The sequence below is a fragment of the Pituophis catenifer genome, unplaced genomic scaffold (genome assembly GCF_029215685.1).
Source record: "Pituophis catenifer annectens isolate HBS135680 unplaced genomic scaffold, rPitCat1.0.hap2 SCAF_3, whole genome shotgun sequence".
In the NCBI taxonomy this organism is placed as follows: domain Eukaryota; kingdom Metazoa; phylum Chordata; class Lepidosauria; order Squamata; family Colubridae; genus Pituophis; species Pituophis catenifer.
Genome location: NW_027256883.1, coordinates 63,996,230 through 64,022,947, shown reverse-complemented (window position 1 = coordinate 64,022,947; position 26,718 = coordinate 63,996,230). Strand labels below are relative to the sequence as shown.

Below are 26,718 nucleotides of genomic sequence, written 5' to 3'. Positions count from 1 at the left end.
AGCTGAAAGGAGCTGTTTTTTCTTTCTGTTTGCTTGCAAGGAGGTAACTGCTGTGAGGCAGAGCCAAAGGGTGGGGGCCATTGGGTGGGCGGGGCTATATTCGGTGTATAAGGCGCACCTAAATTTTCACCTTTTTAGGGGGGAAAAAGGTGTGTCTTATACTCCAAAAAATACGGTAATTCAAACCTTAAAAAGTTAGAGCATTTCTATGGTAACCACTTAAGGAAAATACTAGATTATTATCCTAGATTATATTTTACTGAGCCTCTAGATAGAATAAAGTGTACATATTTAGAAGTCTGAGTAACAGACTCTCTCATCCAAATTATCAGCTCCCATCCAAATTATCCAGGAAACATCTTTGTATTTGTATTGCTCTGTATTGTTCTAAAGATTGAACAGCCAATCTTTAATCTTAGATCTAGGTTTCTAGAAGAGGATTAGACTAGAAGAAAATGCCAACAGTGATCCAAGAAGATTATGCCACAGAGTGATAGTTTGACACTGGAGTTTTCCAATTGTTGCATCCAACAGGGAATAAAACAAGCCTTGTGCTCACTCCCACACAGGTTGACAAGAAGCAAGGTTTTTATTCCCTCCAAAACATATTCATATCTGAATATATATTCGTTCCGTATATTCATCTTATTTTGCACTGTTACTGCTAATCGGTATTTGTATGTTTTATTTAGCAACTATTTTACTTTCTTAAACTTAGGCAAGGCAGGGCCAGTTCTCATCCTGTCATAAATCTAAACACGATTTATGTTTAACAGCACGATATTCCCAAAGCAGAGTTTAGCAGATACCTATTTATCCCCGCACTCATACCCTCTCATTTATTTAGCAAAGAAAAATTAAGAGAAATATTTTGTCTACTACATGTCAGTTTTAATAACTGTGATAAATTTCCATTATTGACAGAAGTGGCTTCCTATGCAGACAAAGTCACTCTGTTTTAAGAAGACTAATATAAGGAAGTTTTCCTCTATGATCTTGTAACATAATAGCCTTGGCTAAGATTTTAATTGTAAACTTTTCGATGTCCATGAGACATATGTAAATGCCATCTCTAGTAAACAGGCTTGAAAAACGCTGGCAAGTTAAAAGCTACTGCTTGAAGAACAGAGCAAAATATCCATGGTATTCCTCCCTCCGCCATGCTGGAAATTTATGAGTCTGTCTTCCCATTTCGGACTTGTCCAGTCTTCAGTGCACTAAAGTACCATTTTCCTAACAAAGCAGTGCATCCATTTATCTATCCTTTGAGCTGTAGCTGAAGGAAACCCCATTTTTCATATCACTATTCATGAGGTTTCTGGAGTTTTCTCTTTCAACCTTCTCTCTGCTAAATATGGTATCCTGGTCACTCTCAAACTCAGATTCTGAAACCATCAAACTGGAATTGTGTTCAGTACTTCTGTGTTTTATACCTGTATGGAAAGAAGGCATGAGGGTTAGGATTACAGTTGCCTTGCAGTCCTGTTAGGACATCCTTCTAACTATATGATGTTCAACTAGTCTCTAAGTCATGTTTTGTTTTAATCATAATTGGTTGGCTGAATTCATAGACTGACCCAAAATAAAATCATTGCATTATGACTGAATGCAATCTGTAAAGCAAGCCACTCTCTCCATTGAAATAATAATTTAAGTCCAAAGTGATAAATAAATTAATGGCAACATTAATTAACTACAGTCAAAAGGATCACCCCTAGGAACAGTTAAATTGAAACAACTTACTTACACTTTAGTGCAGACAGATTCAAAGTGATTGAAATAAATTTATAAAATCAGTGTTTTTTTTCACAATGGTTATCTCTGAAAAATGCACAATATCTTTATGGTTTTATAATATTACTAAATTGTTATGGCATAAGCTTTTATTACCAGCTTGTTCTATCAAATGCAAATCATAATCTTTCTTTGTTTTAGAATGAAACAAACAATAAAGAAAGAAACATCATACCATATTTGGGCCTGAGCTCCATTCTTTCCTGATCATCTATGTTGTCCAAAATTGTATATTTCATTTTCTTTCTTATTTTGGTTCTCTTTTGGCTAGGAATTAAAGAGAATTAATCAGGTTCTGGAAAACCAACTTCCTAATGATGCAAATGAGCCTCATTCATAAACTGCTATTCATGTCCTTTGGCAAGTGCAGCTGCCCTACAGATGTTACCACACTCAGCATAATTCTGTGCCCATTTATAAATAACCAAGTCTTTATGGGTGTCTTGAGTGTGGTTAAAGCCTCTGGATGGTCACAGTCCAAAAGGATTGGGTCCATCCTGTTCACAGACATAAAACTAGTTTAATTGGCTGTGGCTCTTTGTGGAAGCAATCAATGTGTTTTATATGGTTGATAATGGGGTTTTGCATTTAAAAGCCAAGGCAAATCATGCCATAGGCAATCATCACATTCATGTGATATGTGATCCAGCTAGGTAGCTTATTGCACATTTTGTCCATTCTACCGTATTATGAGTAATGACAAATATAGGTAGGGGAGAGATAATTTTTAAATTATCTTCTCTCATCAGATTCTTTAAGATGTGTTGAAACTAGCTGGCCAGGATGCCTAACTTGTAATAACTTCAATAATTTTCCGAATTCATGGAATTATTAAAGAACAGATAGTCCTGTCCTTTGAAAACACCTTTTTGACTAAATATGTCTAATGTGTGTTAGTGAGCATTAGAAACCAAAGAGGGGCTGCCTACAGCCCAAATTTTATTTTTTTTGGGGGGGAGTGGCCCCAAAGCTTGCTCTAGTTACATTACTACAAACCGGTAGCAAATTATCAAACATAAGCACTTAACATAAGTTAATTTCACTGTTAATTTCAAATTGCCATAAGCCCTTGGATAGGTTTAGTGCTATTTGAGCTAACAATAAAAAAAAAAAACTTGAGAAAATCAGGACCACCATTTGCATGACATGATTTTATCACACTGCCAGCTACATACTAATAATGTTTATTTTTATTTTTTTAATGCTTTGACTTTCCTCATCCCTGGTTTAAACTGAATAGAGGACTATTACCTTTTGCAACAGCAGATGCAAAGCCAAATTAACCCTACCACCAATGCAATTCCAATGAAAGCAGATGCTGATACATAGAGTATACTCCATTCTAGAAGACAAAATTGGAACATTTGAACTTAGAATCAAAGGACCCATTTGGGTATCTACAAGGAGAGACAGGGCACATACAAAACGCATTTCATGTATTAAACAAATAAATTATAGCTGCCCATCCACCAAAAAGAACTCCATGTTTTGCAAACCCCATCTAATGTTGGGATGTAAATATGAAAAATAGGGTTGGGAGGGTTGAAGTCATTTAGTTCAAGGACAGGAATCCTCATACCACCCTTGATAAATTCTTGGTTTAATAGACTTCATTACCACAGCACGTCTACTTCCTTCGACAGTGCGCTATCAATATTAAAATAACACCTTAACAGACATAGGTTATTCCTGGGAAACATCATTGAGTTCTTCCCAACTCACCACAATTGCTCTCCCCACCGCTTAGGTACCGCTGTATCAAATTTTCCATCCACATTTGATAGCAAATACAATGCTTTGTGATGGGGTCACAGCTTCCGTGTCCAGAACATTTTAAGAGGCAAGCTGGAAATCACAAGGCAACTGAAATTATTTATGTACTTAAAATTAAACTCTGGGCTACTTTTAAGAGTGAAAACTACCCCTTGATATATATATATATATTTCCTGCCATGGATAAGGGCATTCAAATACCTACCAGCTGTGTCAACACGAAGCACTTTAAAAAGTAGAAAATCTGGCTTTTCCTTCAAGAGTTGCAAACGCAGCACTTGGGCCACATCCGAAGCCTTTATGATTTTGTAAGGGTGCCCATTCTGAACATAGAACACAACAGCGGTGCTGAAGGGAAGATGCATAGATTAAATATCAATAGATTTATTACTGCAATCAGAAATCTTTATTTGGGATTAACGCCATCTACCCCAATTATGATTCTTTTTTCCTAGAATAACCCTGAAAATACACTGCTCAAAAAAATAAAGGGAACACAAGCAGAAGACATTCCGAGTTCTGAATGAATGAAATAGTCTTATTAAATACTTGGTTCGTTACATACAGTAGTTTTTGTTCCCTTTAGTTGTTTGAGCAGTGTATAAACTACTGTATGTAAAGAACAAAGTATTTAATAAGGCTATTTCATTCATTCAGATCTCAGATGTCTTCTGCTTGTGTTCCCTTTATTTTTTTGAGCAGTATATATAGTTTATATTAGGGGTGTCTAACCTTGGCAACTTTAAGACTTGTGGACTTCAACTTCAAAGTTGAAGTCCACAAGTCTTAAAATTGCCAAGGTTAGAGATCCCTGGTTTATATTAACCCTGTAAATATATATTGGCTGACAAGTCCCAGGGAAATCAGGAGATCTAGGCAGTTCAAATGGGTATAAAAAGATTTATTGTAAGCTTAAGCTCTCTACAAGAATCAACTATTAATGGCCAAATGAAATTGGCGGTAGATAAGAGTTTAAGATTGGTTGGATTCAGATCTCTTGTGGGCATGAAGGATCTCATGACATGTTTGACCCCTCCCTCGGGCTCAACCTGGTCATCTAAATCAGCTGCCAGTAAAATTGCTAAGTTTCTGTCCCATGAAATAAATATGGAAAACTAGACATTGCAAAGCATAACGTTTCAGAACCATAGGATTTTATTTATATATAAAGTTATACATATATGAGGGGGCTTTATTAAGGTTTAATGCCCAATCTTACACGTCTACTCTGAATAAGTTCAATGGGACTAACATCCAAGTAGATGTGTACAAAATAATAATAATTACTCTGTGTGTGTATGCATGTGTGTTTGTTTAAAACCCATATTTTCCCCATCTCCTTGTACCTGATATCAGAATAAGCATGTATCTTCTGGATATTAATGTCCGTATGTAAGACATCCAAGAGTGCTGCTAGCTGTTGTATGAGGGTATCTTTCTGTTGCTCAGTCAGTTGACCGACTTCAACTTGCAAGATCAATTCCACAAGCCCATTTTTCTTTGGGTCTGTAAATGAAAAAAAAAATAATAATGCCTTTCCTGAGAGCCTGTCATATACTGCCTAACTACATGGCAGTCATATTTGGAGGTAATATTTAGCTAACCTTAGTTGGGTACTTAAATGAGAAAATGCCAGGAAATTCCAAGATTTCAAGCTAGGAAATTAAAAATTAAAAAAAAAACATCTTGGAAGACTGCAAGTACTTCTATACTTCTGTTGCAAAGAAAAGCACACAGAAATGCCCATAAGTTAACAAAAGTTCAAAGAATCTGATTGAATGATGCTTCTGATCTGGTTTAAGCACGTGTTATGAACTGCAATTGAAAGTTTGGAAATCTACCCTAAAACCTCTGCATCTGACCCAAGACTTGATCATCTGGATTGGGAAGACCTTCAATCATTTTGCCAAAGGACAGGGATTTGGGAACAACGCAAGAAAATAGTTTAGGTCAGGAGTGTTAAACTTGCAGCCCACGGGCCAGATGCGTCACGCACTGGCCATGCCCACCCCCGGTTTAGCGAAGGAGGGGAAGTTGTGATATGTCACATGAAAACAATGTATCGTCGGGAGTTTGACACCCCTGGCTTAGGCTATATTACAGTGTTTCTCAACCTTGGTAACTTGAAGATGGGTGGACTTCAACTCCCAGAATCCCCCAGCCAGCGCTGCTAGCTGGGGGATTCTGGGAGTTGAAGTCCACCCATCTTCAAGCTACCAAGGTTGAGAAACACTGCTATATTAGAAAACAGCTTACCGGGCCATACTTCCACAACAGCTGTGTCGATGTCTGAATTTCCTTTGGCATCAGTGACTTTCAAATGAAACATGTAGTTCCCCTCTACAAGATTGGTTAACTGTAAGACAGCCTCATGGTTGGAGCCAAGAATCACATCCTGCAAAAGCAAAGAAATTAGCACTCAGAAGACGACTTCCAAATGTAATCTTCTCTGAAGCCAATTATTTGATGTCTCTGTTACCAGAACCGGCTCTCAAAATGCAGTTGCCTTCACCTACATTCAGACTCACTCCAACCAAGATTCACTGGGCCCACAGTAAACTGAGTTACTAGGACATGTGAGGCATAAAGTCCCACTAGTATCTCTCTCTTTGCAACTGGCAGTGACACGCAGCCTGAATCCCATAAAATTGGTCTAGGATAGGGGTGTCAAATTGGCAGCCCATGTGGAGGCCACACCCACCCCGGGTCTGCAAAGGCAAAAAACATGATATGTTACGTGATGTCATGTGACACGATCAAGTTTGACATCCGTGGTCTAGGACATAGAGGCAGTCCTCGACTTACAACAGTTCATTTAGTGACCATTTGAAGTTATAATGACACTGAAATTGTAACTTGGGACCGTTTTTCAGACTTACAACCATTGCAGCATCCACATGGTAACGTAATCTAAATTCAGACGCTTGACAACTGACTCATATTTATGGCAGTTGCAGTGTCCTGAGGTCATTAACAATTATGGCAAGATAGATCATAAAATTGGGCAAAACTCACTTGACAACTGCCTTACTTAGCAGCAGAAATTTTGGTTTCAATTGTGGTCGTAAGTCAAAGACTACCTGTACCGGCTAACAGGTACACACCAGTGGTGGGATTAAGCCGGTTCGGGTGAATCAGTTGTTAAATTGCTGGATGACCCCGCCCTGCCCCTTCTAGGAGTCCCCACACACTCCGTTTTTGTTCCCAGGAGGCTGCAGGGAGGCCTACTAGGCCCAAAACGGGGGGGTGCGCCCCCCCGGGCCCGTTTTTGCTCCCAAGGGGGTGCAGGAGGCTGAGTGCTGCCTGTCACACACCATGGCCACGCCCACTATGGCCACGCCCACCCAGCCAGTCATTAGGGCAGAGAACCTGTTGTTAAATTATTTGAATCCCACCATTGGTACACACCGTGAAGTACAGTATGTACCCTCAAAACCATTAATCTTTTCTTTGCTCCTCTTTTCAGAACAGAAGCCTCTCCAGCTTATTTGCCTGAAGCTGTTCCATCCAAATCCAGTTAAACTCTCAATTTGATGGATCATGTTAGCTTCTATAAGCAGTAAACAGACAGCCTCATAAAAATAAATTCAAAAAAAATTTCCCTTTGGCCCAATTAGATACTTTAAACACTTACTCCAGCTGCTGGACTCTGGCCATCCCGGATCCAAAGATAAGACACAATTCTTTGGTCATCAACAGAATGAGATCCATCCAAAGCAATGGAGTTATTGGGGAGAACAAGGATATGTTTGCCTCCTGCAAGGGCCTTTGGTGCAGAGTTGCTGCCTAAATACAACAAAGGGAGAGATTTGTTCAAACAAGAAAAGAGGATGATAATGCAGACATAGACCAAATATAAAGCTTGTAGTAAGGAGGTTCTCAGAATGCAAGATAATTAAATTTAAATGCTGTAATGATGAATCAAAACAGTCCCAACCATTTAGGAAACCCCAAATTGCCTATCCCTGGTTAGATAATTGGATCAGGACTGGAAAGATTAAAATGGAAGCCCCAAATATCTAAAACACAGGAGAGGAATAGAAAGACAGGACATTTATTCAGGAAATTTCTTCAAAAACGAGGGACAGAAAACCTTACCCTCCTGAACAATCACAGAAAGTGTGGCAGTGCTGCTCAGCCCTTGATCATCTTCTACGGTCAGTCTGAAATGATAGGTTCCGATCTGTAGATCTGAGACAGTCGCCACGGCGCTATCAGCATTCTCCATATGCAAAGAACTTGGCCCACTGTGGCAAAACAATTTAACCCATAATGCTGGATCCAATTTCAGCTCAAAATGTAAAAGTATTATTTGCAAGCAAGGAAATCAACCCTGACTGATCTTTGGAAGGACAAATACAGAAGCTGAAGCTCAAATACTCTGGCTGCCTAATGAGAAGAGAGACTCATTGGAAAAGACCCTTGATGTTGGGAAAGATTGAAGGCAAAAGGAGAAGTGGACAGCAGAGGATGAGATGGTTAGTTGATGTCATTGACACAATGAACCTGAATTTGGGCAAACTCTGGGAAACGGGACAACAGGGGGTCCTGGCATGCTGGGGTCCATGGGGTCATGAAAAGTCGGATGTGATTAACAAATGAACAACTACAAAAAAAATTATTGCAAGCTGTTGGGAAGTATCAAGTATTTTAGTCCTTGGTTTTATTTTTATTTTTATGGTTTGTAGTTTTATTACTGCTGTGAGCTGCCCAGAGGTTTGTTTTAAGGTGGGTGTCCATACAAATCTTGTAAATAAATAACTACATGGAGCAAATCTCAACAACAATGACATCCAGGGTTCTGAATCTTCAAGTGGCTGAGTAAAAAGTGCAAACATCAATTCATCACAGTTATTCTCAAAATGGGTAAACAGGAAAAGTTGAGTTTGAGACAATAATCCAAGCATTAATTATAAAGGAGTAAGCCTCAAGGTGTTTCTCGGCAAGCAATCCCAAATTTTGCAAAGGTTGCAAATATTCTAGTTAAGTTACTAGAATTAGTTATATGTCATTAGTTCAGTTGTATGCCATCAAAGCAAAGGTGATGGACATATCTTCTCTTGTTAAACTTTGTTCAGAAACACAGAATTCTAGAAATTAAAATGATATTGTGAATACTATTTTAAACAAACACTTGGTGAAAATAATTGTCTAAGAGATTCATCAAAAATGGTAATCCCAGGAGAAAGCAAATTCATCCCAACTGAATTATGAAAAATACCACTGCTCAATTTTTTAAGATATTTTTATCCTGCCCATATTACTTTATAAGTAACTCAAGGTGATAAGTATGCATAGAGAAATATGCCTTCCTCTTCCTATTTCCCCCATAACGATAACCTTGTGAAGTGAGTTGGACTGAAAGAGAATTATTGGACCGAGATCACCGAGGTGGCTTTCTTGCCCAAGGCAGGACTAGAACTCACAGACTCCTGATTTCTAGGCCAGCACCTTAATCACTACACCAAACCGGCTCTCATTATAGGTGATCCTTGACTTACAACCACAATTGAGCCCAAAATTTCTGTTGCTAAGCAAGACAGTTGTTAAGTGAGTTTTGCCCCATTTACGACCTTTCATGCCACAGTTGTTAAGTGGATCATTGCAGTTGGTAAGTTAGTAACATGATTGTTAAGTGAATCTGGTTTTCCCACTGACTTTGCTTGTCAGAAGGTCGCAAAAGGTGATCAGATGAGCCTAGGACGATGCAACCATCATAAATACCTGTCAGTTGGCAAGTGTCCAAATTTTAATCACATAATCATGGAGATGCTGCAATGGTCATGTGAAAAATGGTCATAAGTCACTACACAAATGGTTGTAAGTCGAGGACCACCTGTACATCTATTACGTCCCCTTCCCTGACTTTGTCAATGTAACAAAGTTAATGGACAAGTATTAATATAAAGTGTAGCATGTTTGGCACCTACTTCACCATGAACTGCTCTGGAAACGTTATTTTTTCCAAGAGGTCACAATTCTGTAGGAAACAGCATGGATAATGTTTCAAACTAGAAATAGGTGATTAAGAACGACTAAGATTTCCAATTCAAACCATACAATCAGCAGGATTTAAATATAGGCATCTATAATAATGTGTCAAAAAAAATAAAGATAAGGTGGTAGTTACACCTATGCAGGCAAAGTTCCCATCTTCAGCTTTTTTGAAACCTTCCCCCACCATCTGTGTCACCCCCACATGAAATGTCAGTTTGCCTTCCTTAAACTTTTTCAGTCCTTAGCATCACCAATCATAATGTCACCCATGCCTTGGTGTGCATCTTCCCTCCATACAAAATACCTGATATTCTCCCAGTGATAGTAGACAATCCTTAAGTCATCAGTGCTCATGCTCCCATCGAGATTCGTGCTCCGGATAGGAAAGGTCAACACTTTATCGGGGCCAGTCATGGCTGATGGAGGCTTGTTTTGCCCTGTAACAAAGGCAAAAACAATCCAATCCAATTGTTCTTTCTATATATGTATCAGCGAGATTTATTTCCTCCTCTTTAAGGAGTTCCCGGAACCTTAAGATCAGTAAAGAGAGCAGAAAGGGTTAGAGCTGGGGTTAGGCTTAAACTTTGAGTTTAGGATTGGGATTCGGGTTAGGGTTGGGGTTAGGGTCAAGGCTAGGGTTGGGGTTGGGATTAGGGTTGGGGTTAGGGTCAAGGCTAGGATTGGGGTTGGAGTTAGGGCTAGGGAAGATAGTGAGGTTCTTTTATTTTCTTTCCTTATTGTCTTCTACAAAATTCATTTACTTCCACTACAAAAATTCCAATGGAGGGGTCAGCCCTTCCAATTCAAGGGTCTTGTGCGTGACTTCATTCTTCCAAGCCATATTTTTTCAGGATTTCTCCCACAAGGCAGTTGTATTGCTCCCATATAAGAGACCTGCTATATGCATTCAATTTCCACAGTGCAATTTCTAATCACTACAGATACTTATAATGGACTGCAAAGCAGGCCACTGTTCTCTCCTATTTTTAACATCCAAGTCAGATGCATCAGGTCATAACCCCAGTTGTTCTACTATGTCAGGCAGCTTTATGATGCCCTACCAGGCCAGACTGTTACTGTGACTTCAGCTGTTGACTTCTGATCTGCAGAATCCATTACTGTCAGCTGGAACATATATTCTCCCTCTTGCATTGCAGACAGTTGAAGATATGGACTCCTTACGCCCTAGAAAATCACACACAGAACATAAATCAGAGATGATGAAAAAAAAGTGCAATATAATGCTGTGTGCTCTTCCATGCGAAGAGCACAATTTGTTGTTGATCTCCTTGTAAGTATTGATACAGAGTGTACACGTTGCATTAACCATCATGTGGCTTATTTAATTCTGGCTTAGAATACTGTTAAGGATACAGTCATTGTGTTTTATAAACTAGCATAACATGTTTCATGTATAATACCGTGTCTCCCCGAAAATAAGACCCTGTCTTATACTTTTTTGAACCCTGAAGTAAGCATTTGGCCTTATTGCCATGCGTTCAAAAGCCCGATTGGGCTTATTATCAGAGGATGTCTTATTTTGGGGGAAACAGGGTAGTCAAATAAATTTTAGAGTGCTCTGTGCAATTTCCAGCTTATTACTTGACTGGCAACTTTTAGATAAGGCACGTTCATTAGTCTTACTCTAGCAGAAGTTCCATTGAGTTGTAACATTCATTGCCATGTTAATGCAACTTAACCTTTTATGGTTGGTAAGGCACTCATAAGGCATGTAATGGCACTCAGAAGCTAATACCCAAAGCATGTATATGCAGCCCTACCCAAAGGAATTGGAACTACTGGCAAGTTTAATTATACTGTAGCCTTATTTCTTTTACAGAGTTAGTTCATCTATACTCTATATTAATTCTATAGAATGTAGAATATTCTATATTTCTTCTGTTATGGATCTCAAGGCAACATGTGTGGGTTTTCCAGGGAAACTCTTATCCAAACATTATTCAAACCCAAATCAGCTTCAGCAAGACTAATTGTTCTATGCTTTCAGGTGATACCCTGTTTTCAGTTCACATTCTCGCATAACAAGGTGGGGCCCTTCAAATGTGCTCTTATTGTACATTTTTGTTCTTGGTCGTATCTATTTCCTTATTTTTCCAACCATAGCAAGTGGCCTGCAAGTTGTTTTCTAAATGCTTCAAATCAAGTTCTAAAAATCAGAAGGAATCACCTTCGTGGAACTTAAAAGTTAAAATGTATTTAGATAATCAGCAAAGGACCAGGCACCAGCATAAACATCTGAACTAATTTCAGTGTTTGTGGCCTGTTTTCAGAAGCACCACAAATTCCTTTTCTTAGACTTAGAGTAACTTTATTGTCACTTTGAATATTTATTGAAGTGACAATAAAGTTATTCTAAGTCTAAAAAAAAATTCTTTTTCAAAACTAGTTTCAGATATAACACAAATGGCATGGCATAAAGCAAAATGCCCTTCAGTTACCTGCATGGCTACCATTGTGCTTTTACTTTTGGGACTCAGGGACCACTCGTAGCTGACAATGCCATGATCATCTTTACTCTGGTTTCCATTTAATGTGACTGAATTTTGAGGCAAACTAATTTCCAGATCTGGTCCAGCACTGGCAACAGGAGGAGAATCCGATAGTTTGTTGACTCTCAAGGAAGCTGTTGTGGAGTTAACTGCTCCATCAGAATCGGTAACAATTAGCCTGAACAACAAAAACAACAAAATAATATGTGGTGAATTCATACACCGAAAAGTGTGCCCTTATCCTAATCACATCTCCTAGCTATGTATGCAAGCTATAATTCCATGCATATTTAATTGGGAGAAAATGCAATCAAATGTATGATTCTGCATCTGAACACATATTCATAGTTTTGACAGCTGTGCATTACTGGACATGATCTGGCCCTTTGACTAATTTCAGCTGGCCCCACATCTCCTCCTGATCTAATACATCTAAATCAAGATGTATATTGATACAATATCAATGTATATCTTGATTCAAATGTGTGATCATATTATGTTCATAACTACAATAAGAATAAGAAATTATGCTTTTGTGTTTACTTTATGGTAAGATCTCAGACACATTTGAGAAAAGACAAATGCTAGTTCTCTCAGCCTGTTTCTGAAGCTATAAAGTCTGATATTCAAATTATCCAAAACTTGAACAAGGCTAAGGAGGTGATCTCCTATCTTACTCAATCTGAAGAATTTCTTCTAGAGTAGTCTGAGAGGAGAACGAAAAATCAAACATTTCTCCATCAATCCTTTTGTTTTCCAGGAATAGAAGGAACTCTTTCATTTATGTAAAGACCAATCTGGACAGGGGTGGTTCTAAATTTTTTTACTACTGGTTCTGTGGGCGTGGCTTATTTTGTGGGTGTGGTTTGATGGTCATGTGACAAACAATTCTTTAGGATTTAGCAGAGGTACTTGTCTACCAGGCTTTTAACTGCTTGCAAAGCCGTACCGATCTACCCATTTGTTTTTGGAGCATACCGGTCTATCCATTTGTTTTTGGAGTGCACTGGTCTACCACCACACTGCCTTTTACCGTTGATCAGCTGTAGGGTGGTCCTTTGAAGCAACACGGCAAGAGTTTAAACAGTTTTTTGCCACTCTGCCGCCACCAAGAACATCGGAAATCGGTTTCAGGCAGCTTGGCCTCAATTGCCAATCTACCACCACTGAGCGGTTTACAAGGAGCAGATCGGTTCTAGCTGATCAGTTGGGAGGCTTCTTGGCTTCTCAATTTAAAGCTAAAGTGTCTTGTTTTTTTTTTCTCTTCTTTGTCAAGTGAGCCCTGATTTTTTCCTTCTAGCCGATCAGCTGGGACTCGGGAGGCAGCGAATAGATTGGGGGCGGGGCCATGCAGAGGTGGTATTTACCAGTTCTCCGAACTACTCAAAATTTCCACTACCGGTTCTCAAGAACTGGGGCGAACCGGTAGCAACCCACCACTGAATCTGGATCTAGCCCTAAATATAAAGAATCAAGAAGTTTCTCTAAATGCAGAAGTAGGGATTCCTTGGCTTAGTCTGTATTTTGTTGAGAAAGCAATAATTAAAATCACCCACCTGAAAGTGTAATTGCCAGGAATAAGATTAGAGAGGTATAAAACAGGTGTATCAGCTGATGCCTTCTTTTTCCGCAAAGGACCCTCAATTTCTTCCCAGTGGTAACTCACAATTTTAGTATCATCTACACTTTCTGTGTTTGAGGGAAATATGACAGTATCGGTCAATAAGCAAGTATCTCTGTAAGTACTTAATATTATAGTAAGAGTATTTCTTATCAAGAAAATGTGTGTGATTTTCTTTATCTATTCATGTGTAAGATTCATTAAAAAGCATTTTCTTCCCAATTTTTCTTCATAACAACAGCAGCCTTGTGAAGTTGTTTGAGTTGAGAAATAGCGCCTGGTCCAAAGCCATCCAGAGCGAACTTTTTAATCATGGTTTTTGTAGTCCCAAGATTTATTAGTTTCCCTCACCCCCTATGATTAATTAGATTCTCTCTAATTAATTAGTTCTCTACCAGAACTAAGTTTTCCACATCATTGAAATGCCAACTATGCCAATATCTATCTCATGACAGACTGTTTATATAAACAGGATAGGGTTAAGAAAATTACCGTACATTTAAAAGTAAATTGGAAAAGGTTGTATTAGAAGAAGAGCGTCTTTGTGAAGAAATAACAGGCAATATGGAATTAGGGTAAACTGCATTCTTTATCTATCAATCCAATTATCTATCTGAGTGTGGGAAAAATGTTTATAATTGGCTAATAATGGAAACGAATGGAATACTCCATGCCATAATGGCTCAGATTTGGACTGATTTCCACATCCCTAAATTATAATGCAAAAACAACGACTGCAACTTGGTACTTACGATTTCCATCAATGAAGGTAGAAGTAATAGGATAAGAAATCTCCTGTACTTTGGGAGAGACAATAGCAACAGGGGGTTGATTTATTCGGATTGCTGGATAAAGATAAGAATCAGAATACCTCGTATAATTAAATAAATCCACTGCACGCATTCCAAACCCATGCTTATTAAACAACCAGAACCACCTCCTGACCATTGAAAGTATTAAATTCTTAACATGAGAAATAAAATGTAGATTTTTACCAATATCACATTAAAAAAAAAAAAGAGCACTGCAAATTACTATTTGAAAAAAACACATTACATCTTGTGTCCAAATGAAGAAAATTGTATCATGTTGGGAATTTGTGATGTTCGATGATCTTAATAGTAAACAGCAGTTCAAACAATAATTCTACTTCAGTATCCTGCTTTGCTCCTTATGTGAACAATAAGCCTGGCTATCTTTTGCGGGCCAGATCTATCCATAACTTTCTACTAGTACGTATGCTAAAAATTGCCTTTCAAAAAGAAAGCAGGATTTCATCATATATCATTAAAATGTTAATTTATTTATTTAATTATATCAATTGAAACACACCTGTATTATTATTGAAGTTATTTTATCCTGCCTTTCTATTTGGAAAACCTTCTATTTAATACAGCTACTCCCCACTTATTTCATAATTTCCATTCTCGTCTGAATTAAAAATCATAGTTTAGTAACAACCTTTCGAAGGGGCCCAGGAGGCTATATCCAACATGGGGGCGGGGGGGGGAATTCCTGTAACTCCAAGGCTATTTGATATGTCCTGTCTAGGATTGTTAGAAATAGCTGAAAAATGGAATACAAAGGAATACATGCAGAGAAAAAATAGATATTATTACCAATTCAAACAAATTGGCCATGCATGGTGTTTCATTTAGGCTGCAAGTACAGGTAGACCACAACTTTCAATTATTCATTTAGTGATCGAAGTTAAAACAGCACTGGAAAAAGTGATTTATGATCATTTTACACAATTTCGAGCATTGCAGCATCCCCATGATGACACGATCAAAATTTGGACCCTTGGCAACTGACATGTATTTATGACGATTGCAAACTTCTGAGGACATGTGATCACCTTTTGTGAATTTATGACAAGCAAATCCAATGGGGAAGCCAGATTCCCTTAATCACATTACTAACTTAACAACTGCAGTGATTCACTTAACAACTGTAGCAAGAAAGGTAATAAAATGGGGCAAAAGTCACTTAATTACAGTCTTGCTTAGCAATGGAAATTTTTGGCTCAGTTGTGCTCGTAAGTTGAGGACTAGCTAGAAATAAATGGTATGCTTGGCAACTTGATTTTTTTTTTCCTCCTTTAGGTTCAAAATTAGGAAGAACTATAGAGCAAAAGAAGGAGCCTGAGCGGCGCAGCAGACTAATGCTACTGTTAAAAGTTAGTATTTAGCTTCCAGCTGCCTGCAATTACTGCGAGTTCAATTCTCACCAGGCTCAAGGTTGACTCAGCCTTCCATCCTTTCTAAGGTAGGTAAAATGAGGACCTGGTTGTGGGGGCAATAAGATGACTTTGTATAAAATATACAAAAGTATGAAGGCTATTGCTTAACACATTGTAAACCACCCTGAGTCTCCAGAGAAGGGCGGCATATAAATCAAAATTAAAAAAAAAAGAAAAAAGAAAGAAAGTTTAAAGTAGGCAAAATTTCTTTAGGTGATCATCAGAGAATTGCCTTCTATGTTATAATAATAAATTATAAGAACGAATTCACAAGAAAACCTTCTACCTTAAAAAGAAACAAGGAAAGGGATGGGATGGGATGGGAACTTGTCATTCCTTATTTGATAACATTTGGGAATAATAAAGTATCAACAGTGAACTTAATTCAGAGCCACCAAAGTAGAAATTAATTGAAAGGTCTGGAAAGCAGGTTTACCTGGCTGGACAGAAATATTTACAAATCCTTCTCCAAATGCATTTTCAGCAGAAACAGCCAGTCTGAAGACATAGGCACCTTCTGGCAGCTGGTAGAGAAACAGTGTGTTGATATGGATGCATTAATTTGAAATAGATGTAGGGCATCTTAAAGGCATAGTTCAAATCACTCCAAGAAGGGTGAGTCTACTCATATCAAATCCAGAATACAAATATGCCTAGCACAGGGGTCAGCAACCTGCGGCTCTGGAGCTGCATGTGGCTCTTTCATCCCTCTGCTGCAGCTCCCTGTCACTCAAAATAGGTGTCACAACTGCCAATGTGCGACACCTGCCGGCACATGATTTATTGAGCTTTTCGACCCCCGGGAGGCCAACCATGGAAAAATCCAAGAAAAGAAAAGTTTCAGAAGAAAACAGAATGTTTAATTCAACTACATATGCTAGTTTTGTGGCCGCTTAAGTAATAGTCAGGCACAGAAAGGGTTTGTGGCTCCCGGTGTTTTCTTTTCTGTAGGAAAGAGGTCCAAATGGCTCTTTGAGTGATCCCTGGCCTAGCACAAACTTGCTTGCCCAATTGTTTCAGAAGTGTGGAGGATGTCACAATTCCCAATCAGTATTGATGGAGAAGACTGCTCTCGACCAGGAATATTATCCAGACTGGTCAGCAAATTATTTAGGAAGAAAACAGTTTAAGAAAGTATAGGCACTGTCTGCCAAAGCCATATTTAGAACAAAAATGTAATCTGTTTACAAACCTACCAACACCATGCCAAGTTCTAGAAGTATTTTTGACATGACAGATTTTCACCTTCTCAATGTAAGGTCAACTAAGACAATTGGCTTGTCATAGTCATAAATAGAAAACTAACTTAAATTGGCTTCCCGGCAAATATGGCTGATTGACCAGTCTGAGAAGCTCTTTCTAGAACGAAGCTTTTTCAATTTACAAACAGGGAAATGAATTCCCTACATTTGTATGATTTTCCTGGGTTAGGGTGAGTCCAAGAATCATCCCATAAGGTCCTCCATACAGCAGTGGATTTTTATTAATATGGATGATAATAGTTTAGAAAGATTAATAAGTGTAAATAGAACTACGTATGATTTACCACAACGGGGGTGGGGGGGGAGGATTTGTTTTAAGATAGCAATGTAAACTGTTTTTACAAAGAGATTTTATTTGGCCTTGTTTCTTTTGGGATATTGCTTTCTGGTTTTCTATGCTTGAAGTAGAAAAGAAAATGAAATTTAGAATTTAATTTGAAGATATAATAATTGTGTAGTTATGGAGCTGGCTTATAATAATTATATGGTAGGTAATGTAAAAAGTTGAAGTCATAAATGTGTTAGTATTTTATTGTGTTGAAAAGAATCAGAATCAACACTTTTTCTCTTCCTTTTTTTAATCCTGCACTTCCCCCCCCCCTTTTTAATCTTTGTTTTCATTGTATTTTATCCTATAATAAAACTTAATAAAACTTCCATTAAAAAAGCATACAGCTAATTAAGAAAACTCTTGGTTTTTCCCAACTTAACAATTACTATATTTTAGTAGACCCATGGCAATGAATGCTGAACTTAATGGCCTGATTCAGCAGGACTCTTCTTATGTTACTGGGTAATGTTTTGTACATTTAGAATCTGAAAAATAACAGGATGGATGCTCATCACCATACATTAATTTCTTCTGTAGACAAATGATTTCCAACTAGTTGAACATCTCATACATCATAGTTCCATGTGATTGGAAGCCATGATTGGTTGTGTTGGCACTCACATCCATGAATCAGGAATCCTATATGAGTAGCTGTTTTATCAAGTGCGATTCTTTTTCAAGCGGCAAATATGATTGTTTTTAGGGGGAAAAAAAACCTTAAAAACTATTCGGGGTGGATTACACGTATCAGAAAATGTAAACACTTCCAGTATTTTATACAAGTTTGAGTGGGCAAGGGCCTACTCACTTGAGAAAGTTTTAGAGTTGGTGTGTGCTTATCCTTCATTTCACCATCGTAGCTGTCAGGGTAACTGATCAAGCTCCATTCGTAAATATAGTCTGATTCTAAACAAAAAAGAAAAATGCAGCACAAATAATTATGTCTGCTATTATGCAAGCTCCAGTCATAGGGTAGAGGAATTGTAACTCTCCCCTTGTCCTACAACTTCTGCCACGCAAGACATTTTTGCCAGACCTGGTCTCTCAGCACTAATGATGTTACCTAGGTTAGTAATGAAACATCTGCAAGAAAATCATCAAACTCAGAGAGCTCCAAGGATCCCACATGGTATCTCCTGACTGCTGTCTTGGAATTCTAGGAACTATAGACCCACATCATATAAAGACACCACCTTGAGAATAAAATAATAATACACCATATTTTTCGGAGTATAAGATGCACCTACCTTTTTTGGTGAGGAAAAGAAGAAAAAGAAATCTCCCTCTGCCTCTGAGCAATTTTGCCTCCTTGCAGCAAACAGCAAACAGCCTGCTTTACTTTCATTTTCGTTTTCAGCATAGCTTGATTAGCACAAGGAAAAAACAAATCTGCTCCAGCAATTTACTTTGTTGCAGCAAGCAGCAGAGGCCCCCGCAAATCAGCTGAGAGCAAATCAGCTGAGAGTCAGGAGGCCGATCCAATCAACTTGTGCTTATTAAGCTGTGCTGAAGCTGAAAGGAACTGTTTTTTCTTGCTGTTTGCTTGCAAGGAGGTAACTGCTGCGAGGCAGAGGTCAAAGGTGGGGGCCAATGGGTGGACGGGGCTACATTCGGTGTATAAGACGCACCTTAGGGGGGGAAAAGTGCGTCTTATACTCCAAAAAATATGGTAAACTGCGAGCTAAGTAATTTTAGGGATATCCATTCCAGCAGTTGTATATCTCACACAACTCTGGGTTGCACAAGCAGAACTTCTACACCAAGAGGCATCATCTGGATATACCATGTTTCCCTGAAAATAAGATCTTGTCTTATATTTTTTTGAACCCCAAAATAAGCACTTGGCTTTATTTTCAGGGAGGTCTTATTATTTTGGGGCACGTTGAACAAGACATGGCTCCTCTTGCCATCTTATCTGACTTCCAGCTCTGTCTCCCTAACCCTAACCAAAAGAAATGGCGTGGACCGGCTGCGTATGCATTTAAATATTTTGGGGGGAGGGCTTATTTTTGGGGGGGGCTTATTTTAGCGCATGTGCTCAAAAGGCCAATTGGGCTTATTATCAGGGGATGTCTTATTTTCAGGGAAACAAGGTAAACTTGATTCAACATTCAAGGTGTTGGTTATCTTCAGAGCGCTCCATGGCTTAGGACCTGGGTACTTACGAGATCGCCTTCTGCTACCGATAGCCTCCCACCGGCCAGTACGTTCCCACAGAGAGGGACTCCTCGGGGTGCTGTCGGTCAAACTATGTCGACTGGCGACTCCCAGGGGGAGATCCTTCTCTGTGGGGGCACCTGCCCTCTGAAACGAATTGCTCCGGGATTTACGGATGATCCCTGACCTACGCACCTTTCGTCGTGCCCTCAAGACGCTGTTGTTTCAACAAGCTGGGCTGGCCTGCATACCAAGATCAATTTTAAGTTATATGGGTTGTCTTTGTTTTAATTGAAATGGGCCAAATTATTTAATTCCTTTTAAACTGTTTTAAATTTTATATGTGTTCGTTTTTATTTTTGGCTGTGCACCGCCCTGAGTCCTTCAGGAGAAGGGCGGTATAAAAGTTAAATAAATAAATAAATAAATAAATAAATAAATAAATAAATAAATAATCTTTTTTTAAAAAAAAAAAAGTCTACAAATCTTCATCCTACTTGCGTGTTGTATGTAAGCACAGGACCTTTGCAGACTTGGTCTCTTTCCTGAATATTTAAGCCAAGTAACCCTGAAAAAAGCCTTTTCTAGAGACTGATTTGATGCCCTCCCATTGGCTTTACTGGAGGGAAGATTTCATGGGACCCATTCACAGAGACTTTGTCCTTGTGGTTCCAGGGAAGAAGAAACTCTTGCCCACGTCCCTTTCTATGGTACCCTGTCTATGATGTTTTAAGACAGTGACCCACAACCTTTTGGGCACCAAGGACCAACTCCATGGAGAAAAGTTTTGCTTGGTTTTGCATGCTGCCTGCATCCCGCAGATAAGGCTTCGCTTGTTTGCACAGCCCGGTTGCTGCCATGCCGCAGCCCAGTGCCAGTCCATGGACTGGGGGTTGGGGACCTCTGCCTTAAGATGTGCTCTCATTGCCACAATCATTTCCAAATACGACAGCAATGCAGATACATTTTATATTTATTATTTTTTAAGGGATGCTAACCCTACACTATAGGTGGGCATATATATTTTCACCAAGTTACACAACTGCATAATTTTTTTTATTAGATATACTGTTTTATGGTCTCATTATTATTTTTTCCATTCCCTAAAAGAATGTTTCTATTTCTACTCTTTTAATGCAAAGGCTGGTCACAGACCGTAATAAAGATATTTGATTTGATTTGGTATTCTATGTAAGTGATAAAATTTGATTTTGAGTTACCTAGATGTCTAGATTATTCTGACATACAGTCATTTTCTTTCAAGACAGGAAGAATGGCTGGTTACTGCCATTCTCGCTTTGAATTTAACTGTTAATGTTTCTCTTCTGTTTAAATCAGGCTTGCATAATGCTCATCAAATGTTATTAGCCAGGAAACAGTACTACGAGCTCTATGTTAGGATTTACCATTGTAAAGTCCTGTACCATTGTATTTAATGGCCAGTATACTTCCCAACAGCCTACACATAAGATAATGAAATTTTAAAACTTTTAAAGGAAATAATTTAAAAGAGGGTCTGAAGACACTGTTTCGGAGGGCAATTTTCTATGCTTGATGTCTGGTTTAGGCTGTTTATGGATAGCAATAGCACTTAGATTTATATACCGCTTTACAGTGCTTTGTTACAGCCCTCTCTAAGCGGTTTACAGAGTCAGCACATTGCCCCCAACAATTTGGGTCCTCATTTTACCCACCTCAGAAGGATGGAAGGCTGAGTCAACCTTGAGTCTGGTGAGATTTGAACAGCCAAATTGCAGGTAGCCAGCAGTCAGCAGAAGTAGCCTGCAGAACTGCACTCTAACCACTGCGCCACCGCGGCTCATGATGATAATTCCAACTTTTCTCAATTTCTGTAGACTTATTTCCATATGGGGCAGAATTGAGTAGGAACTCTGTGGAAAACTATGGAGGTATCACTTCAGAATACAAGCAGGTGATAAATTTAACAGAATAACAGAATTAGAAGGAACCTTGGAGGTCTTCTAGTGCAACCCCCTGCTCAAGTAGGAGACTCTACATCATTCCAGACAAGTGGCTGTCCAGTCTCTTCTTAAAAGCCTCCAGTGACAAAGCACCCCAACTTCTGAAGGTAAGCTGTTCCACGAGCTAATTGTTCTCAGTGTTAGGAAATTTCTCTTTAGTTCTAGGTTGCTTCTCTCCTTAATTAGTTTCCAACCATTGCTTCTTGTCTTGCCTTCTGGTGCTTTGGAAAACAGGTTGACCCCCTCTTCTATGTGACAGCCCCTCAAATATTGGAACCCCTGCTATCATGTCACCCCAAATCCTTCTTTTCACTAGACTAGACATATCCAATTCCTGCAACCCCTCTTCTTGTGTTTTAGCCTCCAGCCCTCTGAAAAAAATGTTTTTTAAATATCCCCATCCACCCCAGCAACAACAGCAAGAAAACATACATCTCCTGGAAACAGAATAAAGCAAACCAATAAAGCAGGATAGATTACATCCCTTCTTCTTTATGGGCTACTTTTAATTAAAAAAAACAAAAAATATGGGGAAACATTAAATAATTAAACAGTACAAATTCAGAGTTAAAAAAAAAAAAGAACACAGACTATCTCATTTGGCTGAATGTTTAAACCAAGATTTCTGTCTGTTTGCTTGAAGCCAATCCTTTTATCTTTTTTAATTATTTAGAAATAATTTCCATTAAAATATAACAAGAGCCAACAAGAATAATGGAATGGCTGTCCATGGTAAAACTAAAGATTAAAAATGATTACAACATAAAAAAATATATCAGAGGTTAAAGATTTGGGGAAATCTGGGGAAAATAGGTTTTGGCCTATTAAAGTCATCTCAAGTGTCTCAATAGCAAAAGCTTCTCAGAGAAAAGACTCACACAATGCTAGCTTCTCCATGGTAAACCATCTGCTTCAACAGCAGCCATATCTGGAGAAAAGCCTCTGGAAAAATCTTAGTTTTTGGCAATTCAACCGAGATATATTTTTCTAACATCACTGTCTTAAATCAGGAAGGACTTCAGACATAATTTGAAGACTATCTCAACAAATGAAGAGATCTGTATTATGAATATGCTCAAAATCTCAGTCATAAGGAAACCATATTACCTGTTTTTGGGATCGTTGTGGAAAATGTAACTTCACCTGTAGCACAACATGCAGTGCTATGAGCACTGGTGGGAAATGTTGTGGGTTTAGTTTGTATGAAATTATCTGGGTTTGCCACTTCAGTTTGTGCTGGGATAGTGGAGAGAAATTCCAGAATTCCTGAAGAAGGAGGATTATGGGGAGGTGTTACAACCTATGAGACAAATTGCAGGAATATATCATTATTGTATTTTTTTTCCACATTCTGTTATACAATGTTGAAAAACAAGAATGTATTGGAAGATCTAGATTCAAAATTTTAGTCTAGCTAGAATCAACAAAATTATCAGAAAAGTCTAGAAAAAGTTCCCAAATTCCCAAGAATTGCACAAATTATGCATTTGTGCAAGCAGTTTTCTGGGATGCTTCCAATTCTGTTACAAAACTTGGACTGAAACAGGGTGACATCCCTGGCAATGTGCAATATGCCTGCAAACTCTAAAGAAAAAAACTCAATCTGAGCAAGAAAAAACAAAGAAAAAAAGAGCCACAGGAAAATATATGAATAATACAGAATATTAAAAATGCCTTTGATCTGCTTACATATGAGATGGACATAGTACTAGTATATCTTCTTCATATGAGCTGCTCTCAAAAAAAACTACATGCAAAATAATAAGTAAGAAATAGAATGTGTAAACAAAGCACAATTGTATGAATTGTCCAACTTTGATAAAGTACACTTAGTGTGGTTAACTCAAACCTAAAAAGTTAACCCTTACATTGCCACAATTAAACCATCAAACAAAGACTGCAAAAACCGATTGCTTTATTACATTAGGCTAAAACATCCTATTACTGAAATAGGCTTAGATTTACATATAATTAGCAATTTTATCCCAGTGTAGTGTTAATGACATCCTTGCAAAAAAACCAACATAGTTGCTGTTTTACTTTGTTAAGTTTATTAAGAACACCCTTTTAAAATTTCCTTTCATCTGCTACGTTCCACAAAAGAGAAGATATGGCAGCTATTAAAGCCGCATTTACTGCAGAGCTTAGCAGAACATATTTATTTTCTAACACTATTTTTTTGTCCTTATTATAATTATGCATTTCAAATTAAATAATATTGCACATTTCTTTTTCACGCTACTGGAGCCTCCAAAGACTTTTAGCTCCCTAATCTGGGAGCAAATCCATGCACAGAATTGGCATATAATATCAGAGAATTAAAAGCTAAGTGGAAACACTCTCATTTCTTCTGTAATATCACTGCATCATCATCATATTCCTGGACTCAGAGATTTCTGATTGTTCTTATTTATGGCACATCTGGATTGCTCCAACTGGACTCTTTCCATCAGAAAAAAATAGCCACAATGAAGCATCAAATATCTTTAAACTTTAGTTGACTGCTGTGGCCAAGCTAGAATTCACGTGTTTATTCCTCTGAAATGAACTTAGAATTGGAAGCAAAAATTAAATTTTATCTTCTTCTCTGGCATACTAGGGTAGCAACTAACAAAGTCTAGATTATTATTAAACTTTTGTTCGCTATGAATTTTTGCTTGATTTAACCATTGGACAAGCTTCCAAAGACTGTGTTTCAGATATTTTTTGGTGGTTAAATGTTTCTTTTTAATGTGTGCACAAAAATACCCGTGCATAGAGAATCCACTTATATATAAGAACTGCTAATCTATTTTCAAAGAACTATGCTTTGCTTATCAAGAGTTATGCTTCACTTATAAATTTATAGGGTTCTTTAAGTCATTTGTATTAGTCAAAATAATAATCCCCATATTTTAAATGGTCCCAAGAGAATGTGATAAAATAAATGAATTAAGGATTGCATATTTCCTTTGAAGAGGCAATACTTTCTAACCCATTCCCATTGTTTTTAATTTGGATAACACCATTATATACACAGATTTATCCCTTCTCTTTTCATTCTTCTTTTAGTAATTAGCAAAAACTGAAGATCCAAGCAGCAGTTCCAGTGATTTATCAATAGCAATAACACTTACCCTGTTTTCCCCAAAATAAGACATCCCCTGATAATAAGCCCAGATAATAAGATAATAATCGGGCTTTTGAGCGCATGGCAATAAAGCAAAGCACTATTTCAGGGTTCAAAAAAATATAAGACAGGGTCTTATTTTGGGGAAAACATGGTATATACCGCTTCATAGTGCTTTATAGCCCTCTCTAAGTGGTTTACAGAGTCAGCATATTGCCCCCAACAATCTGGATCTTTATTTTACTGACCTCAGAAAGATGGAAGGCTGAGTCAACTTTGAGCTGGTCAGGATCGAACTGCTGGCAGTCAGCAGAATTAGCCTGCAATACAGCATTCTAACCACTGTGCCACCACAGCTCTCTAACAAAATGTCTTTTTATTTTAATGCAGCCTCTTAATAGAGCAATCCAAACTGAATAATTACATTGGCTTCATTTAGGTTAATGTACCTATGTGGCAGGGAGCTTCAGTATTCAGCCAGGAAGCGACTGGATCTTTTTCCTATCACACATGCACTCATAATTTCTTCACTCATAAAAGGATGTTTAAAGAAATCTGCTTTGCCCTTTTTTTTTTTTTTTGCCTGCTCAGAATTTCGTCAAGAATGAACGAATGAATTTGCCGCTATTTAAAGTTATCCATTTGGGTAGGGAATTTGTGGTCCTCTGGGTGCCGACTAGCATCAAATAATATTGCAAGGAACCTGCAATACTTGCTCAGCCCTGGTCATTGGGACACATACAATATCCCAAAAGATAAAGTGTGAAGACAGACAAAAGGAAATACTTCTTCTCATGCCTTGCTGTATGAAAGTATTAGTTTATGGAATTTGCTGCCACAAGATTTAGTTAACGTGACAATTGAATTAATAAAGGTGATGTCTGCCACATTGTATGGCAGCCTTCCAAACTGGCTAGAGGATCCAGCATTAATTATTTTGTAGTATATTTTATATTCCAACTACTATCGTTCCCTTGGCCTAAGATATAGAGAGAGAGCAGGGAAGACTATTATAGTTCCAAGTTCAGTCTTTTGTGTGCTTGTTCACCTTCCAAAGCATCTTGTTGGTCACTGTCAAAATTATTGATTTAGATATCTTTGTGATCCAACCCAATGGGAATATGTACATATTCACACTAATTGTGAATACCTTCCATCAAAGTATATGTACATAAGTCTTATGATGCACCAGTGATAATGGCAAATAATTGTCTGTGTGTAAATACATACCTCCTCCTCCCAGCTTCTGTTCACTTCATTTTTAGTTGGATGAAAATCAAAATCATTTGCAGATTTATCCAGCAAGCCCAAAACATCTGTCAACTTTTCAGGATGTTCAGTGGTAGGAATGCTTTCAGATGTATTTACATTTGAAGGGCTTCCCAAATAAACTTCTTCGTTTTGAGGCGCCTCTTCCTGTTTGTCTCCATTACTGAGCCCTGAAGAATTGAAGCCATTTTCAGTGGTCACCACGGATCCCCAATCTGCATAGTTAATGGCCTCCTTCTCCTCAGGCTTGAGGCCAAGTTGAAAAGGATTCTGATCCATCTCACCATATTCATTGGCATAGTCCTCAAGACTGTGCTCTTTGCTGAGGAAGGAGAGCTCCTTTAGGCTACCAATTTCCTCAGAGGGGTCATTTGCCAATGCCATGGAGCGGATCACATTGGATGGCACCTGCCCATATCCTAGCAAGGTGGCTGGTCTCTGGGGAGCTCTGACCACGAAGGTCAGATAGGACTTCACCTTTTCCATTTTCTTGGGCTCACAAGTTCCTTTAGGTTGGCAACTGACCACATAGCAATGCCGCTCAAACATCCAGGCCAAGTCGCAATCTGAAAGATCACAACAGGCTGCCAGGCAATCCGACATGGACGCAGCATGTGGGACCCGCATAATTTTAGTTGTTTCTAAATTGGGAAGTATTGCGTCTGTGTACT

The 26,718-nt window shown here is 38.3% G+C and overlaps 1 protein-coding gene across 1 annotated transcript; it reads right to left on the bottom strand.

The window, feature by feature from the left end:
- Positions 1-1,026: 1,026 nt before the first annotated feature.
- KIAA0319 (KIAA0319 ortholog) lies at positions 1,027-26,689 on the bottom strand. The gene is made up of 18 exons (XM_070942465.1): positions 26,009-26,689; positions 22,777-22,969; positions 18,339-18,436; positions 16,374-16,461; positions 14,448-14,540; positions 13,631-13,763; positions 12,024-12,252; positions 10,626-10,749; positions 9,869-10,001; positions 7,666-7,814; positions 7,202-7,353; positions 5,824-5,962; positions 4,914-5,073; positions 3,773-3,915; positions 3,517-3,639; positions 3,046-3,136; positions 1,970-2,061; positions 1,027-1,433 (listed from the first exon to the last, which is right to left on the bottom strand). Exons 1-18 carry the CDS (start codon positions 26,672-26,674, stop codon positions 1,255-1,257), a joined length of 2,985 nt encoding a protein of 994 aa, XP_070798566.1. The 5' UTR covers positions 26,675-26,689; the 3' UTR covers positions 1,027-1,254.
- Between the last annotated feature and the right edge of the window lie 29 nt (positions 26,690-26,718).

Coding starts and splice junctions, on each gene's coding strand:
- KIAA0319 (XM_070942465.1), bottom strand. CDS start 26,674: ATGCGGGTCCCACATGCTGCGTCCATGTCGGATTGCCTGGCAGCCTGT. Junction 10,002..10,625: donor CACAGTAACAGTCTGGCCTG/GTAGGGCATCAT, acceptor CCTTTGTTACAG/GGCAAAACAAGCCTCCATCA. Junction 2,062..3,045: donor TGCATCTGCTGTTGCAAAAG/GTAATAGTCCTC, acceptor TTTAATTCCTAG/CCAAAAGAGAACCAAAATAA.